Source organism: Delphinapterus leucas, chromosome 16 (assembly GCF_059928025.1).
Source record: "Delphinapterus leucas isolate spDelLeu-1000000601 "Yukka" chromosome 16, BTC_Dleu_Yukka2, whole genome shotgun sequence".
NCBI lineage: Eukaryota > Metazoa > Chordata > Mammalia > Artiodactyla > Monodontidae > Delphinapterus > Delphinapterus leucas.
Genome location: NC_143144.1, coordinates 77440683 through 77457000, shown reverse-complemented (window position 1 = coordinate 77457000; position 16318 = coordinate 77440683). Strand labels below are relative to the sequence as shown.

Below are 16318 nucleotides of genomic sequence, written 5' to 3'. Positions count from 1 at the left end.
CACTGCACAAAGCTGTTACATTAACCTTCTACCAAGCCCTTTCTCGCAGAGACACACGGAATACTGATGACATTCAAGGGGATAGGATGTAAATTCTACCAGGACTCCTACTGCTGCACAGTTGAGGGGGAAAAGGTTATCCTTAACTTGAAGCATTTAAGTCATTTGTGATGAATTTTCCATCAGGCAGAAGAAAAGGAATGATTACCAAAGATCACACCCCTGGGATAAATATGAGGTTATAGCTAACTTCTTATTTCCCTCAGGGGTGTAATTAAACAGACTTTTACGATTAAGGGTTTTAGGCATTGAAAAATGTTTACTGGCAAAAAATAATAGCTCCAGTTAGAGACATGATCAATCAGAGACAGCTTACTGACTTTATTAAAGCTGTGGATTTGTTGTGAACTGTTTTTTAGCATTTGTTTGACTCAGGGCATATCAATTGAAAAAAGAATGTTGAAGAAAAAGCCAGTAATATGTTTCTAAAAGGTCCAAATCCTAAATAATTTTAATTAGGCAAATTTTCATAAAGGGGTACATAGGATATTGCTGACACACTTTAGGTATTCATACTTATGTTTGGTTTTAGCTTGGGAATTTTAACAGAAAAAGAATAAAGAGTTTGCGCTTCTAATCTTGGCTTTACTAATAATTGGCCTTAAGTCGCTAAAACTAGCCCCCATCGCCGCCCCATCTTTTAAATATGAAAATGAAACTGGATACTGACTAGGGAGGTCTGAGGCCCTTCTAGTTTTAAAATGATCTGATTCTCTATTTCTAAGGAATATAAGTTGACACAATTTTGTTTAATTCAATAAACATTCAGTAAGTATTTTTTCAGAACTCAGTCCATTGAAAGAATTCCACCAAGTCACAAGAAATGCAAAGAAATGATGTATTCCCAGCTCTTGGGAAACTCCAAGTTGGGATTATGTAGGAGGGAGGGGTATGAGAAGCACAGCCTGTGAACAGACAACTGCAATAGATTGTATTAATAAGTTCTACGATAGATTTCTCTAGAAACCCAAAAGACACCAACCCTGACCCTCCCAATCTAGATTAGATTTCCCTGTTATACTATCTGATGTGCTTTTTTTCATAGTATTTGCCATACTCTGTAATTATGTTTCCGTATGATTATTTCCTTAAATTCATCTCCCCTTCTAGACTAAAAGGCCCCTGAGAACTGAAAATGGCCATGTTACTGTTCACCATGGCATGCCCTGGACCTTAGCATGCAGCCTGGCATGGTTGGCATTTCATAATTACCTGCTAAGTGCAGGAATGAGAGCTCAGTTGGTGGTGAGGTCAAGCAGAGTCCAAGGAAAGCTTGCTAAGGAAAGAGTAGGCAGCATTTAGTTTCGGTTTCAAATATGCAGTAGTCATTTAGACCAAATTGGAAGTCACCCCAGGTAGGACGGCCTGTGCCTCAATGTGAGTGCCCAGGGTGAGGATGCAGGGGTAAGAGAGTAGACTGACAGCGGGCCTTGTGCCTTAATGCTCGAGATACTTGATGTCTCTAAACCAGGGAGCTTTCACAAGAAGTCTGTGAATCCATGTGCACAATGTGGATACAGACTAATAAACATGTGAGTATGCTGCCATCATTCTACAAACATATAGGTTCTGTTGTGATTAGTAACATCCAAACTCATTTAAAAGCATTAATGAATTTGTAGTGGGTTTTTATCTTGTGTAATTTCTCACCAAGCGAAACTAATATTACATTATCTTATAAAGGTCTGTGAAATTTTTTTTGCTTTAAAAAGGGTCATCTACTTTACTGTAGATTTGGCGAGCCAGTAAAGCATTTTGAAAACAGAGAATTTACAGAGTCATTTCTCCCTGGTGTCAGTAGGAGGGTAGCTTCAAGAGGGAGAACTTGAAATCAGCCCTTCTCACTGTTGTCCAGGTAAGGATGATTTCACCTTCGACAGTGGCGGAACCAGTGATTCTAAGTGCTGTTTTCCAAGCAATAGCCTAAAAAAGCAAACACCTAAGTTGATTCTTCTTACCAGTATGGTGAAGGCCAAATTTAATATGACATACATATACGTCTACGTGAATATTCATGTGAATATTTAATCTTTAACAGATATTAAAGAAGCTTTGTTTGTGTTTTACTTTTTTATTTTTCCCTTACATTATTGTCTTTGTCTTCATCTTGCATTCTATCTTTTTTTTTTTTTCCCTTTATCCTTTTCAACTTGTGACCCTTCGGTTTGAAATTAAATTTGTGCTGTAAGTTGACTCCCTGAATCTTTTCTTCACAAGCTTTCTTTGTATTTTCTAGAAGAAAAAAAGATTAACCCAGGGTTTCCAAAATAAAAGCAAAGCTTGTGATTAAAACTGAATTAGAATCTTTATTCTCTATTATTTGCTAATAGTAAAATAAATAGCCCAGTCTTAAGGAAGATTTAAAATAAGTCCTGGAGCCTTTGTGAACTCTTGGATTTTAATTAAAGAAACACAGAATACCATCACTTTCTGTTTGTCATTGGAAAAAATATGTATTTTAAAATTTTCCAAGCTTGGCCTGGCAGCACATGGAGTACATCTGTGGGCTTTCAGAATTTGGGGAACACAAATGGACTCAGATGTTTAGGCCCTTTGTCTTCACTGGTCTCAGCTCACCTCACCAACTGAGCATGGCACAATCCAAACACAGTTTCTGAAAACAGAGCAGCTCGAGTTCCTTCTCAAGCACTCTCCTGGGGACTGATAAAGTCAATCTCTGTTTATATAACGAAATCAGGGAGCAAGGGGTCTGCTGCAGTACTTTGTGGATGGGATTCCATTGGTGTTGTCTTTCAGGGAAAAGACTGGATTTAATAAGCTCTATTCTTACTCACTTTCTTTGCAGGTACAGCCCACTCTAATGGATTATTTTGAACTATTTTTGTTTATGTAGTGCTAGAACCTCTCTTTAAGCTATTGGTTTTAATAAAATCAATAGGTTTATTGTGGAAAAATGGGATAGTGATAACAACTTTACCTGATAAAAGACTTAAATGTCTAGTTAATCTTTCTTTCTTTTTTTGTTCAGTGCTGTTGGTGTTCACTCTGTGTGTGTGTGTGTGTGTGTGTGTGTGTGTCTGTGTATTTAAATAATATTGTCTTTCCAGTGTTCTTACATTTTAATTTAACTTGAACTTTTAAAACAAACTCTGCTGGTTTATCCTCAAGTACTCATGAAATCCTTCCTATTTTTCAAAATATTTGTAAGTATTCTTGAGAGTGAAATCTCATAAAGATCTTTGCTTCAGGACCAGAGTTCAAAGGAAAGTCCGTTTGGTTTTAATTTGAAAACTGTAAAAACAGAATACCCTCAGAATGGCAGGGTGAGAATTGGTAACTTCAATTTTATTGCAATCTGCCAAGCCCATCCCCAGATGTTTCCAATTAAAAGCCGAGAATGCTAACTTGGGTGAATGTCATATGAAAGCATTTCTTTACTATTCTGATTTTTTTCTAAGAAAAATAACAGTCTCAAATACTTTAACATCAATGAAAGAAATAACTTCTCATTTGCATGTTTTTTAAACTCATACAAAGACAGATGTAATATTCAAAGAGATTTTTCTGTGTCATATGTAGTCCTGAATGCATTGGGGTTCACATATGTCTTTTCAAGGTCCCCCTTAAAAAAAAAAGCTTTTTGAAAGATAATAAAGACCCTTAGAAACTAAAGTCATGTATTTCTGGATTTACTGTAATCAAAAAGTGGACCTGTTAACATGGGGAATTTGTTTTAAAAGGGGTGTTTAGTAATTTCATTGCTTTCTTCAGGATTGTTACAGGGCATTTTTCATTATAATGTAAATAATAAGTTTTTCTTTTATTTTTGATCAATTGTGCATTCCATTGTAAGAAGTACTTCTATAAGAATCTAGATAGGATGAGATAAAAGAAGCCAGAATATAATTTTAAAACCATGTGTTTCATAATATTTCTCCAGATAATGCCAGGTTACAGTAGGATCCATTCATGGACTTGAAAGTTACTTTGAACACATCATTCTGTAGCAAAAAGAAAGATACCTACTGGTAATAAATTTGAATTTATGGAAATTGGCATTTGTTCAGAGAGAAGATGGAGTTACTCTTTATGACTAAACTAATGTTAACATTTTGAATGTAAAGCAAAAAATACATTTATTTTTGAAGCTTCCCAAACCATAGACAAGGACCACATACTGTCTGTAGAGCTGAAACAGTTGTTTCTCATTTCATTTCCCGTTTGGTGAAGTTCTGACAGACATGTATTTGGGAACTCAGTGGGGAGACATGGTCTCTGCAGGTCTCCGGTCCGCCTACATTTGCTGTTGGTAAGTGCCTGATTTTTCTTTCCAAACATGGTGCTACTCAGAATTTTAGACACACTGCAGAGGACTTCTGAGGAATCTCCAGAGAAAGCTAGTTGTTTTACCTTTGTGTTCTACCAACACCTTGCTTGTAGTCCTTGGTGCCCTTTTCAGAGTTGTGGCCCATGTCGAGCTTCTGTTGCAGCGTCATGTGCTTCCTTAGCATCTTGTACCCACCAGCCTGCATTTACCACTGGCTGCGAAAGTCACTGGAGCACAGCTGCCTCCCTTGCCCTAGCCGACGGTGAGTGCCTCCCTGGGCTCGTTTCATCTCATCATCCTCCATGCTGAGCGGAGTCCCTGTGCATATTGAACTGTTGTGATTGTTAAGATTTTTTGAAGTTATTTTGAAAATACTTTAAAGAATTGTGAATATTTTTTAATCTAGGTATAGAAAGAGAATGGAAATCAGGAACCTAGCTCTGAGTTCACCGCTACCACTTAATGATCTTATGTTTTATCTGTGCAATAGAAATAATGTCTATCTTCATTACCTTTTTACGTCATTATAAGATTTAACTTGGATGATATGCAAAATCATTATGAGGGCTGTGTTCTTAACAAACACAGGAAGAACTCATTGTTATTGTCATTACCAACCAAAGTGATATGGCTGAACTCTTGAACAAAGAGGCCTTTTTTTTTTTTTTTTGAAGAGGCCTTTTCCCAAGTCACATTTTCTCTTCCTTTTCTTAAAATGAAGCTTAATGTGAAAAGCTATACTTTTCTTTAAAGGAAAGTGTATGCCGGTGAAAGAAGGGAAGAAATATTTTCAGCTTTGGGGGGGAAAAAAGCCAAATTGACTTGAACTAGTAGTTCCCAACCTTCTTGAGTATGAGAACTCCTTTTTAATTTCAGTAACTCTTATAGATTCTGTGATGATAATGTTCTTATACTTTTAATCCTTTCCCAAAGGTTGAGAACTAGTCTTAGTGAAAATACGGTGGAGGTGCATCATAAATACACATTTGGCAAGTGTTGATTGGTTCGTGTGTACCGTGTTAATGTGCAAAACAAGAGTGTGTTAAAGTAACATCTACTGTGTTTAGAGAAAGGAGGAGGAAAGGGACGGGCGGCGTGTACTGGATTCATTGTTCATCCAGCTGTCACTTGGAGCAGGTTTGGGGATATACATCAGGGAACAAATCAGACTGAAATCCCTGACGTGTCATTTTAGCTAGGAGTTTTCTATAGATACAGTAAAGAAAGTTAACAAGGATGTTAGAAGTCCTCTGGAAGAAAGACAGTAGAGGAGATAGGTGGGTTTCATTGAGCAGGTGACAGCTGAGCAAAACCTTAAAGTAGATGACAGAATTAGCCACGGGAATATCCGTAAGACCAGAAGAGAGAACAGTCAGTGAGAAGCCGTGAGGTGGGAGCAGGCCTGAAGTGTTCCAGGACCAGCAGGAACCTGTGTGGAGCCTGTGTGGCCAAGGCGGAATGGTAGAGGAGGAAGATGGTAGAAGACAGGCCGGAAAGGTAACGAGCGCCACGTCACTTAGGGCTCCCTAGGCTGTGACTTGGGTTTGGCCTGTACTCTGCCTCAAACAGGGAGGATGGGAATGCAGACGAATACTCCGTTTTAAAATGGATTGTCAGTAGATTTAGTGGTTGCTGGGCTTTCAGGAAGAGGGAGTGGCGAGCTGCCGCCGCCGCCGCTGCCCGTGGGCACAGGCTTTCGTTTTGGGATGATGAACATGTTATGGAATTAGATAGTGGTCGTGATCACACAGCCTTACAAATACCCTAAAAACTACGCTTTGAAAGGGTAGATTTTATGGTATGTGAATTACGTATCAATAAAAGTGTTGCAAAAAAATTGATTGTCAGGGCTTGATAGAACCTTTTCATTTTTTTTTTTTTTTTTTTTTTGCGGTACGCGGGCCTCTTACTGTTGTGGCCTCTCCCGTTGCGGAGCAACAGGCTCCGGACGCGCAGGCTCAGCGGCCATGGCTCACGGGCCCAGCCGCTCCGCGGCATGTGGGATCTTCCTGGACCCGGGCACGAACCCGTGTCCCCTGCATCGGCAGGCGGACTCTCAACCACTGCGCCACCAGGGAAGCCCACTGGAACCATTTTTTTGCTCCTCTTTCAACTAGTTAATACCGCCTTTGCCTTGGAAAATTCAGATTTCTAACTAGTTATACCTTAACTGAGGGGAAGTCTCCTCGTGTTGTTGGCTGTGTTTTCATTAGAAGTAAAGGGTGTTAATCTGTTTTAAAATATCTCTGCTGAAATTGTTAATGACTGTGAAATCAAATTTTTCTAGATACCCTTTTATATGCTCTTTGGCTACCTGTGTTCACTGTTATTCAGTAAGATATGACAGTGAGGTGTTTTTAACCTCTGGCTATCAAATGAATGTAATTTTTAGGCCAGAATTCTTACATTTTGCTAAACTAAGCTATTCTACATATAATTTATTTTGTGATTCTTTAGTAGTGTAGAAAACTAGATCAGCATGATAAGATGTTCTTCAAATTATGGTCTAGAGCATGGAAGTGAAAAGAATGCCAATTCATTCCATTGACCAAAAACCAAAATTGTATGCTCTCCTCTTCCAGAAGAAGCAGTTATTTTTAATAGAAATGGATCAGGACATGTATTTAGCTAGGTTTTTTTTCCCCCCAGTGTTTTAGATTTAACTTATGCATTTCCTCAAATTTTAATCTGTGACAGCCCAGTAAAGTTGATTGAAATATTATGACTATATTTTAATTTTTTCTTCTTTTCCCCGTGGGGGAGGTGTAGTATAATTTGTGTTTTACAAGTAGTCTAAGTAGTCTTCTTTAAAGAAAATAAAATCATTGAATACTACAGTTGTACTCTGAGTAGAATATTCACTCTTGTATGGCAGCTCAAAATATAGAGGCACTTTGTTTTCCACTTCTAGAACAGTGCCAGTTTGTAAACAGCTCCAGAAGTTACAACAGGTGGTGAAGTTATAGATCACAGAGTTTGCTGAACTTACTTCTCTTTGAGGACTTTGACTTGGGTAGTTACACCTCACCAGAAGTGTTTAATTAATGATGAAACACATGCATTTCCTCCTCTACATTTAGGCTTTTTAGAAGACAGCTTGTACCTTTTCCAGGCATCTTGTCTTGAACTACATTATCCTCTCCTGTGGCCTCCCCTCTTGATATAGGTGTCCTTGCTTGGTAAAATTTCCCTCTGGTGCCGTCCTTGTTGAGTGGGCTTCTTGGGGACAGCGTGGGGGGAATCTAGAGTTCATCTTCTAACATGTAGATCGAATTGAAAGAAAGTTCTGAACAATTGTAATATAAGCCCTGTCAGACCAATCACATTTTCAAAATTTTGAATACTTTAGAAATCTGTGGTAACTCAGATTTCTTCTTATTTACAAAAAGTCAGCACCCTAGGAGAGAATTAATCTGCTTTTACCTCATTGTTCCAACATGAATGAATGTACTTAGAGGTTGATTAAATATTTTTCCTTCTGACCATGGGAAAGTATGTCCAAATCCTTAAGTAATTACATTCTTAATACAGACCTTTCTCATTTTCTTAGCTGGAAAGGCAGGGCAGCTTTCAAGCCTCTGCATTTTTCATTTGTGTGATGGCAACTTTAAATTGAACTGCAAGTAGTTCGGTCACTTAACTCTCTACCAGCTAAGCTTAGAAAGCGTAACATTTCAAAGTGGTTTATTTCATAAAACTCTTTGCATTCTTTGATGGCTTGAGACAATATTTAAAGCACTGAAATAAGCCTGTACTGAGGAGAAAAATAATGTTTTAACCTAATCTAAAATTTGATTTTGGATGATCAGAAGTTAAAATGTGTACATGTATGGTTTTTCACTGAGGTAACCTGAGTATTTAAAGAGTTAACAATAAAATATTAAGTTCTGCCTTAAAAGAACATTGTGAAAATTTAGGAGCTTTGGACAGTTGTCCATGATCACACTTAATATATTCTTATGTGTGCTTTATCTTTCTCCAGGTCAGTCACTCCCAGTAGACTGTGAATTATCTAGAGACGTGCATTTGTTCATCTTTTTTTCCCAGCACCTAGTGCCTGTCGCATAGTGAGGAGTCATTTAATGTTCATTGACTGAGTATTTTTTATTGTCAGCATCATTGTTAAATCCAGGCCCTGGATTCAGGTGGCTGCTAATGAATCAGCATGTCTGCATGGAATGTATCTGTTTTTATCTTAAGAGACTCATAGTTGATGGCTGATTTCCCCCCTCCTCCCCAAAATTTGGTCTGTGCATCTTAGCCAGTCAGCATTTAGTTCTATCTTAAATTAGAAAATGGTGTCGTTTTGGGTTTTATTTTGTTTTTTCTTGTTTTTTTTTTTTAACTTAAGATGATATGTTTCCCTTTTACTAGACATTCTTGGGATTCTCTTCTTTTATATGCTGCCATCACAATAGACAAGATACACCATCCATTTTTATTACTGTTTCCTTATTCATATTGGTAATCTTTTTATACTAAATGCAGAATCATAGAATAATTAAGCAAGAAGAACCAGAAAATTCTGCAGATGAAGAGCAATAAGGGGGGTTTAGCTCTACCAGATATTATATTAAAATATAATATAAAGCTTTAATATTTAAACCTATATGGCACTGGTACGTGATTACACAGACAGAAGTGTAACAGAATAAATAGAAAGTCCAGAAAGAGATCTAAGTATATTTGGAAATTTAGTAAGTTATCAGAAAGACATTTTAAATTTTAAATCAGTGGGGGAAATGATAATTGTGTAAAAAATGATGCTGAGGCCCCTTGGTAAACACCTGAAAGAAATTAGGTTGGATCCTTTTCTTCTACCTTACACCAGAATAAATTCCAGATGGAGCATAAATGTAAATACAAAATTGTGAAACCATAAAAGTACTAGAAAAAAACCATGAAAATGTTTTTATAATCTTGGAGTGAAAGTGACCTTTTTAGTTATATTACAAAGCCCAGATGCCATTTTAAAAAATGATAAATTTGACCATTTACCAGATTTCTGCATGGTAAAAGAGCATGGCACACACAGTCGAAAGACAGACAAACTAGGAAAGTACAACATACTTTACAAACTAAGGGTTAATTTCCTTAATATATAAAGCATTTTTCAATTACCAGGACCATAAATCTAACAACAGAATGGGCCAACTTTATAGAAAAAAAAAAATACAAATTTCTTTAAACATATGGAAAGATACATAGTGCAAATTAAAACCACAATGAAATGCCATTTCTCAGATTGGCAGAGATGGAAAGTTTTGATAGTACACTGTCGATAAGAATGTGGGGAAAGTAGCACTTGCATACATAACATTGCCGATGGAAATATAAAACGGCCCAACTTCAGTGGAAAACAGTTTTGTGCTATAAAACTTAAAACCCTTATACCCAGCAATTCCAATCCAAGGAGTTTACCCTAGACATACGCACAAATGATGTGTATACAAGAATATTTATCACAAATGGTTATGCCATTTTAAACCAACACAAGTTCTAGATGGTCCAAATCCTTGCCAGAACATGTTTATTCGTCTTCTAAATTTTAGCCATTCTAGTGGGTATTCAGTGGTATCCTGTTATAGTTTTAAGTTGCATTTCTGGTAACTGATGTTGGGTTTCTTAGGTATTCGTATATCTTTGGCAAAATTTTTAAGTCTTTTGCCTTTTAAAAAATTTGGATTGTTCTTATTATTGAGTTGTTAAATTCTTTCATATGTTTTGGATACAAATATGTTGTCTAAGACAACAGGTTTTCTTAATATTTTCCCCAATCTTTGGCTTGCCTATTTATTTTCTTAGTAAGTTTTTGAAGACAGTGTAATTTTGATGAAGTCCAATTCATCAATTTTTTCTTTTATGGTTAATGCTTTTTGTGTTCTAAGAAATCTTTGTATACTCCAATGTCAAGAAAATTTACTCCTTTTTTTTCCCCTAGAAGTTTTATTTCTTTAGCTTGTATATTTAGCTTCCCCCACCCCCATTAGATTCTCAAAATAGTCCATAACCAAAAAGGAAAAAAAAAAAAAAGGATTTAGAACCACTGCTTTAGACTGCTATCTAGTGTTCAGATTTGTTAAGGTAGACAGCACTGCATCATACTGTCTCTTTTCCCAATAAAATACTTTCTGAATTAATGGAGAGAATGACATTGCTTTTGAGAAGGTAGATATCAGTGGAATAACTGGCTTTATTATACCTCCTAAGTAAATTATTAATTCATTTCTAAATAACCCCGTGCTTCGAATTTTAATATTAGATGAGTGTGTGGCCCACCTAGACCTGCCCCTCTTCTAGGTGACCTTTATTGCTCTAGGACAGTAAGGCATCAGCAATGCCGTGAACACTGCAGGAAGATCAGAGTCAGAGACCTGAGTTCTGGTCTTCATACTTTCATGCCTTCTGTCTCAGGCAGCAGGCATTCCCGTTTCATCTAGAATAAAGTCCAAAACATGATATCTGAAGCTGATCCGCAACCTACCTTTTCATTTCTGCATTGCTGTGTTATTTCACGTTCCCCAGAGTTATCTTGTACTAGGCCCAACTCTGCATCTTTGTTTATGCTGTAGTCTTCGTCTAGATTGTTCTCATTCCTTTTCAGCCTGCCCCAGACTTAGCCAGTGAATCTGTTCCCGTTAAAACTCCATATCCTCCTTGAACTCTTCTCCCAACCTCTTGAAAGGAATTGATTTGTTTTCATGTGTTTTATGTACAGTCTCTCCATTAGCTTACAGATTCTGAATGTTTTGAATGCTGGGAGGGTGTGGTGTTCATTTTAAACCTAAGTGATGCTTTACCAGTTGCTCACACATGGTAGGCTGGTTATAGAGCACCTTTCTGATATAAAGCCGTGTAACAGTGCTAAACCCTTAAGCAGCAGTATTCGTTGTCATGGGGTTTGCACTAGATAGTGTTTTTCAATCTCTGAGCTTGTGACCCATTTGCTATTTATGAAAGCAATTTTGGTGTTAAATAGTCCAAGAGCATCATTTAAAAAAAATGAAGTAGAGTAGAAAAGAAAGGATTACATAACATGGGTAAGCATTCTATAGTAAAAGATTTGTTTCTAGTTTTATATTTGCATATAGGTTTACTGGGTTGTAATGCAAAATGTATTTCTTACTATGGGTTGTAGGTTAAAAAAATTGAAAACTAATGTTTAGATTTAACCTCTGTGATGAATTTTGAATTTTAAAATTTAGAGAAATGTGGAATTTTAATTAACTGATATGTCTAAAAATTTTCACTAAGTGATTTCACATAATTTGCACTATCCTCTGTTAGTTGGCTACCAGATTACCCTTAGGTGAATGACTTTTTCCTTCAGTATCTGTTGTATAGTCTTTGTTTTATATTTGGGGTACATGATGGGGTTATAAATACATAAATCATTTTTTCTAAAATAGAGTGTTTGAAGAAACTTTAGAGGATTATTATCACAGATATTTCCCTGAAATTTTTGTAATTAAAAATTTTTTTTCTTTCTTTACATTTATCAGTCTAGGTTGCTCATGGAAGCATGTTGACCAGACAGTACTTTTTAGTACATTAGAATGGAAAGAATATTATCAGCTGAGCTTACAAATTTAAAAAATTCTGACTAAGGATAGTGAAATTCCATTTTGGAAAGTGTTTATTTCATATGTAAATTATAATGCTGTCAAATGTGAAATTTCACTGGTTATTAACTACAACTTGAACTTGAAACTGGGTATTCTTAGCAGTCAGCTCAGCAAGAATCATATGTTGAATATTTCTTCCAAAAGAAAGTAGAAACTCAGATCTTCCAAATGAGCACAGGCATCCCAAATGGTGATACATTTGTTTGAGAGCCTTTTGATCAAATGCGCATTCTTGAGCTGGGAAAGCAGTTACTAATAGGGTTGTTTAGTATTTACAGTAAAGCTGTTTCTGGTTGACTTCATTTAACTTTGTGATTAAAACTCTTCCTGGAATTCTGGAGTCTAGTAACTAGGAAGTTACTGTGTTAGTAATGCCTGTGCCTTTTTTCTTCACTTCTCTTTAGGGTCAGTATAGACCGTCTGATTTGCTGTGTCCTGAGACATACGTTTGGGTACCCATTGAGCAGTGCCTGCCTTCACTTGAGAACTCCAAGTACTGCCGTTTCAACCAGGACCCAGAAGCAGGTATGTTTGGAGCAGAGCTTGGCCGGAAATCATTGGCTTTGTTTCAGAATCCGCTTGCGTGGTTGTGACCCTTGACAGGGGTCAAGGTGACACAATTTTTATATATTGTGGAGTGTGCGTGAGTACCTGCGCACGGACATGCGTGTGTTTGTCGGATAGAAGGAGACGCTGCGTGTGCGTACACACGCAACACTCACGCACACGACACTCACAGTCATGGTTTTGCAAATAAATGCTGAAGCCTCATGTGCTTGTGCTACTTACTGACACAGCTTCTTCCATTTGGTTAGTTTTCGCATGCTTTGAGGGGTCACACTGTTCTCCATTACTTTTACAACTATCACAGTGCATAAAAATTGTTCACTGGATTATTTAGCCAACGTAAAGAAGATAGACGTATCGACCAATTGGACCAGATGAAGTCGTGGAATGGTTTCGCGAGGGCCAGCCGGCTGTGATGGGTTTTGTGATGATACTTCCTTGACTTCTTGCATCCCTGGTGCTTCTTCTTTTCTGTCCTTTCTTCTATCTCCTGCCCAGCATAGCCCCAGCCATATTTTATCTCTTATTATTCTCCTTTGGATACTGTGCACTGGTAGCAGGTACAGACACTAAAAGTATAGCCCTGGAGCCAGACTTCCTGCATCCAGACCCTGACTCGATCACCAGCTGGTAAACTGGGTCCCCTTCGGCAGTTTAGTAATCTCTCTGGCCTCAGGTTCCTGGCCTTCAAAATAGAGATAATAATAAGACCTTTCATATTGAGCTATAATGAGGATTAAAATAAAGCAAGCACATTGAGAATAGCCCCCTCTTACTGTGGTGTTGGTGATTGTTCGGCAGGTTAGGGTGCTGCATCCCATGTATGCCACAGGTTTCTTCTGCATTTGCCTTTATGTGCCCTGATCCCTCTCTCCTAGGAAGCATGCAGATCTGTTGCCCTCCCTGTCATCTGAGTAGCACTCACCATTTATAGCAGTTCTCCTCTGCACGGCCCTCCCCACCCTCACCGTGTTCGCTGTGGCTTTGCTCGTCAGGCGCAAGTCATAATGCTCTCCTGCCCTGTGATGAGTTGCATTAAGTTGTACTGCATGTCTTCCCCCAGGCTGAAGTTCCTGGGTGTTTCCGTGGGTGCTTTTTGACCTTTCTATCCTCACAGCCCACCAAAGGAGATGCCCAATGCATAAATTCTTAAGAACACAAACATTTTCCTACTAGCCACCTGTGGTTTAGGCTAACTTTAGGAAAAAGAAGGAAGGAGGAATGGAAAGGTCAGGGGAAAGGAAGAAAGTAAATGGACAAATCAAATAGGAAGACAAAGAGGACGGGGAAAGAAATGCAGTCATTTCTTCTGTTCTAAGATGTGCATTTTTTTTTTCTCACAAATCAGGTTTTCTTTCATTAAAAAATTGGTTCATGTACCTTTGTATTTTGTTATCTCCTGGGAAGGCTGTTATGATATCAAGAGTGGGCACTTCTTACACATGATGATACCTTAGAATCTGATGAAGAGTGGCCGTAGGGGCCCATATGCCAGGCACCTCGAGGTTAGCTCCAGGTTTTCTAGATGTTTGGGTTTCGTAGAGCAGCCAAAGCTTTGCATTCCTGTACCTTAAATTACTGATCAGAGTTTCATTCTAAGTTCTACCTCATTAATTAAATAGATTTGTTGCTTAAAAACAAACGTATTGAATTTGTCAGTTAGTTTTGGAGTCAGGCTCAAAAGGCAATAGTATTTTAGAGGAAAGCATATACGGTTGACCCTTGAACAACTTGGGGGTTAGGCGCCAACCCTCCACCCAGTTGAAAATCCATGTGTAGTCGACTTAGAGTTGGCCCTTTGTACCTGCAGCCTCAGATTCAACCAACCCTGGATCGTGTAGTGCTGTAGTATTTCCTATTGAAAAAATCCGAGTATAAGTGGACTTAATGCAGTTCACCCGTGTTGTTCAAGGTCAACTGTACTTAACCACTCTGTCCTCTCAAAAGAATTTCTCCCTTTATCTTTTCTCAAGGTCAGGTCAGAGCCAGTCCCTGTGGTGAAAATTGTTGAACATCTTAGTACACTGTTTGATGTTCACATGTAAAAATTTGTCTTTATAAGTTCCTTCCAACCGAATAATAATATGATCTCAAATTGGTTCCGACTCCCAAACTTATGACACAATTTCACCTTCCCTTTTTCCCTCTTGATCTGTTTTCTTTAAAATAGATCTGCTTCTCTTCTTGCGTATACTTGGAGATTAAAACAGTCACAGGAAAAAAAAATAATAAAAGTCACAGGCTCTCCCTGTTTTATAAAGTTGAAAAGGTGACTGCATGATTTCCATGTACTAAATGGACATTCAAGTAAAGATTCATTCATGTTAATATATTTTGAATTCATTTTCCAAAGTAAGCACTAATGAGCATTTCATGGCAAAGAAAATTTAGTCTCATACCTGCAGGTTGTGTCCAGGATGTACAACACCCTGGTGAGTGAGGAATATACAGCCTGTTCATTTCCTGTAATCTAAGTTCCATTTCTTATGACAGTAGCTTTAGCTCTTAATGTTCATTGTTTAGGATTCATTTACAAAAGCCAGAGGAGTTAATTTCTTTGATAATAGTGCTTCCAAGAAAATGAAGGTCCTTTTCCATATGCTGAATCGTTGGAACTTCGAGGAGGACACCATACAGTTTTATCAGTATTGAATATCACAGTCCAGAAACTATTTGAAATCACACTTACATCCTGTGGTTTTAGGAAATTAAAATGCAGTTACATGCTGGAATGCATTGAGCATGCTGTGAAACATGGTCGTTTGAGATTCAAATGGCAATCTGTGAGAAACTGCTCTCTTCTCTGGGGCCAGTTTTACTTTTACATGACCCAAACCCTGACTTAGAAAATACAGAGCTTAATATGGGCAATATTGTTAGTCGGCATGGTGCTCTTTTCACTAAATCTTGTTTCTCCTTTCAGCTGTTCAGTAGTTAAATTTCTCTGCAAAAGGCACAGCTGATCACCATGGGTGTCGGTAAAACAGACTTTGGTTACAAGGTGCATCAGTGGCCCTTGCAGGAAAAATTACATTTTCCCCCTGTCCTGAATTGCTGAGAACGTCTGGAAACCCTATTCTTCCCTGCCCTCAACCCATCCCCCGCAACCCGGCATATTGGGGGGATTCGGGTTCTATGGTTATTTGCTCAGCTAAAAAGTCTGCCTCACAATAGAAACCTGTTGTTTTTACTGCTGTACAGTACCATGGGGGGAGGGGCTGGCAAACTAAAGTAATTCGGAAAATTTTAAAGAGATTCTTTTGTTCATAAATAGGTCTTTTGTTTTTCAATTCAGGACCTCTGCCTACTCTAAATAAAGGATTTCAAAAGTTCCTCAAATGATTCTTAAGTAAACGTGTGCTAGGTTGCTTTTTAAATTGATGGATGGATATGTATAGATTTCAAAAATTCTGCATCACAGCTACATTGTACTTTTTTGGATTAAATTATTTTAAAAAATATTTACTGGAAACACTATTAGAAAATTTGTTCAAATGCATAAAACCGCTACTAAGAAGGAAATGAAAATGATTCCCATTCTCGTGGTACAGCAGTAAAATCATTGTTAATTTTTTTATGCTCTCCTGATCTTTTTTTCCTGTGCATATAGCTGTGTGAATTTTTTAAGAACAAAACAAGAAATCATGCTTCACACTTTTGTTATCGTTCTTAATACTTTGTGTGGCTTCTTAGTTTTAGTAAAGTAAAAACGACTTGACCACTAATATGGTCAGTCATTCAGCAAACAAATGCCACTACTTATGTGATAGTATCTAAT

The 16318-nt window shown here is 37.7% G+C and overlaps 1 protein-coding gene across 19 annotated transcripts in view; it reads left to right on the top strand.

Annotated features, from left to right (window-relative positions):
* The window catches only part of ATE1 (arginyltransferase 1), a 156595-nt gene that overhangs the window by 106320 nt on the left and 33957 nt on the right, over positions 1 to 16318 (top strand). For all 19 annotated transcript variants that reach the window (XR_002643869.3, XM_022568569.3, XM_089898262.1 and 16 more), the window contains one exon: positions 12378 to 12498. Coding sequence is in view for 18 of the 19 variants with exons in the window: in XM_022568569.3 (XP_022424277.2) it covers positions 12378 to 12498 (121 nt within the window). In the remaining variant the exon portion in view is untranslated. The remainder of the gene's footprint in view (positions 1 to 12377; positions 12499 to 16318) is intronic.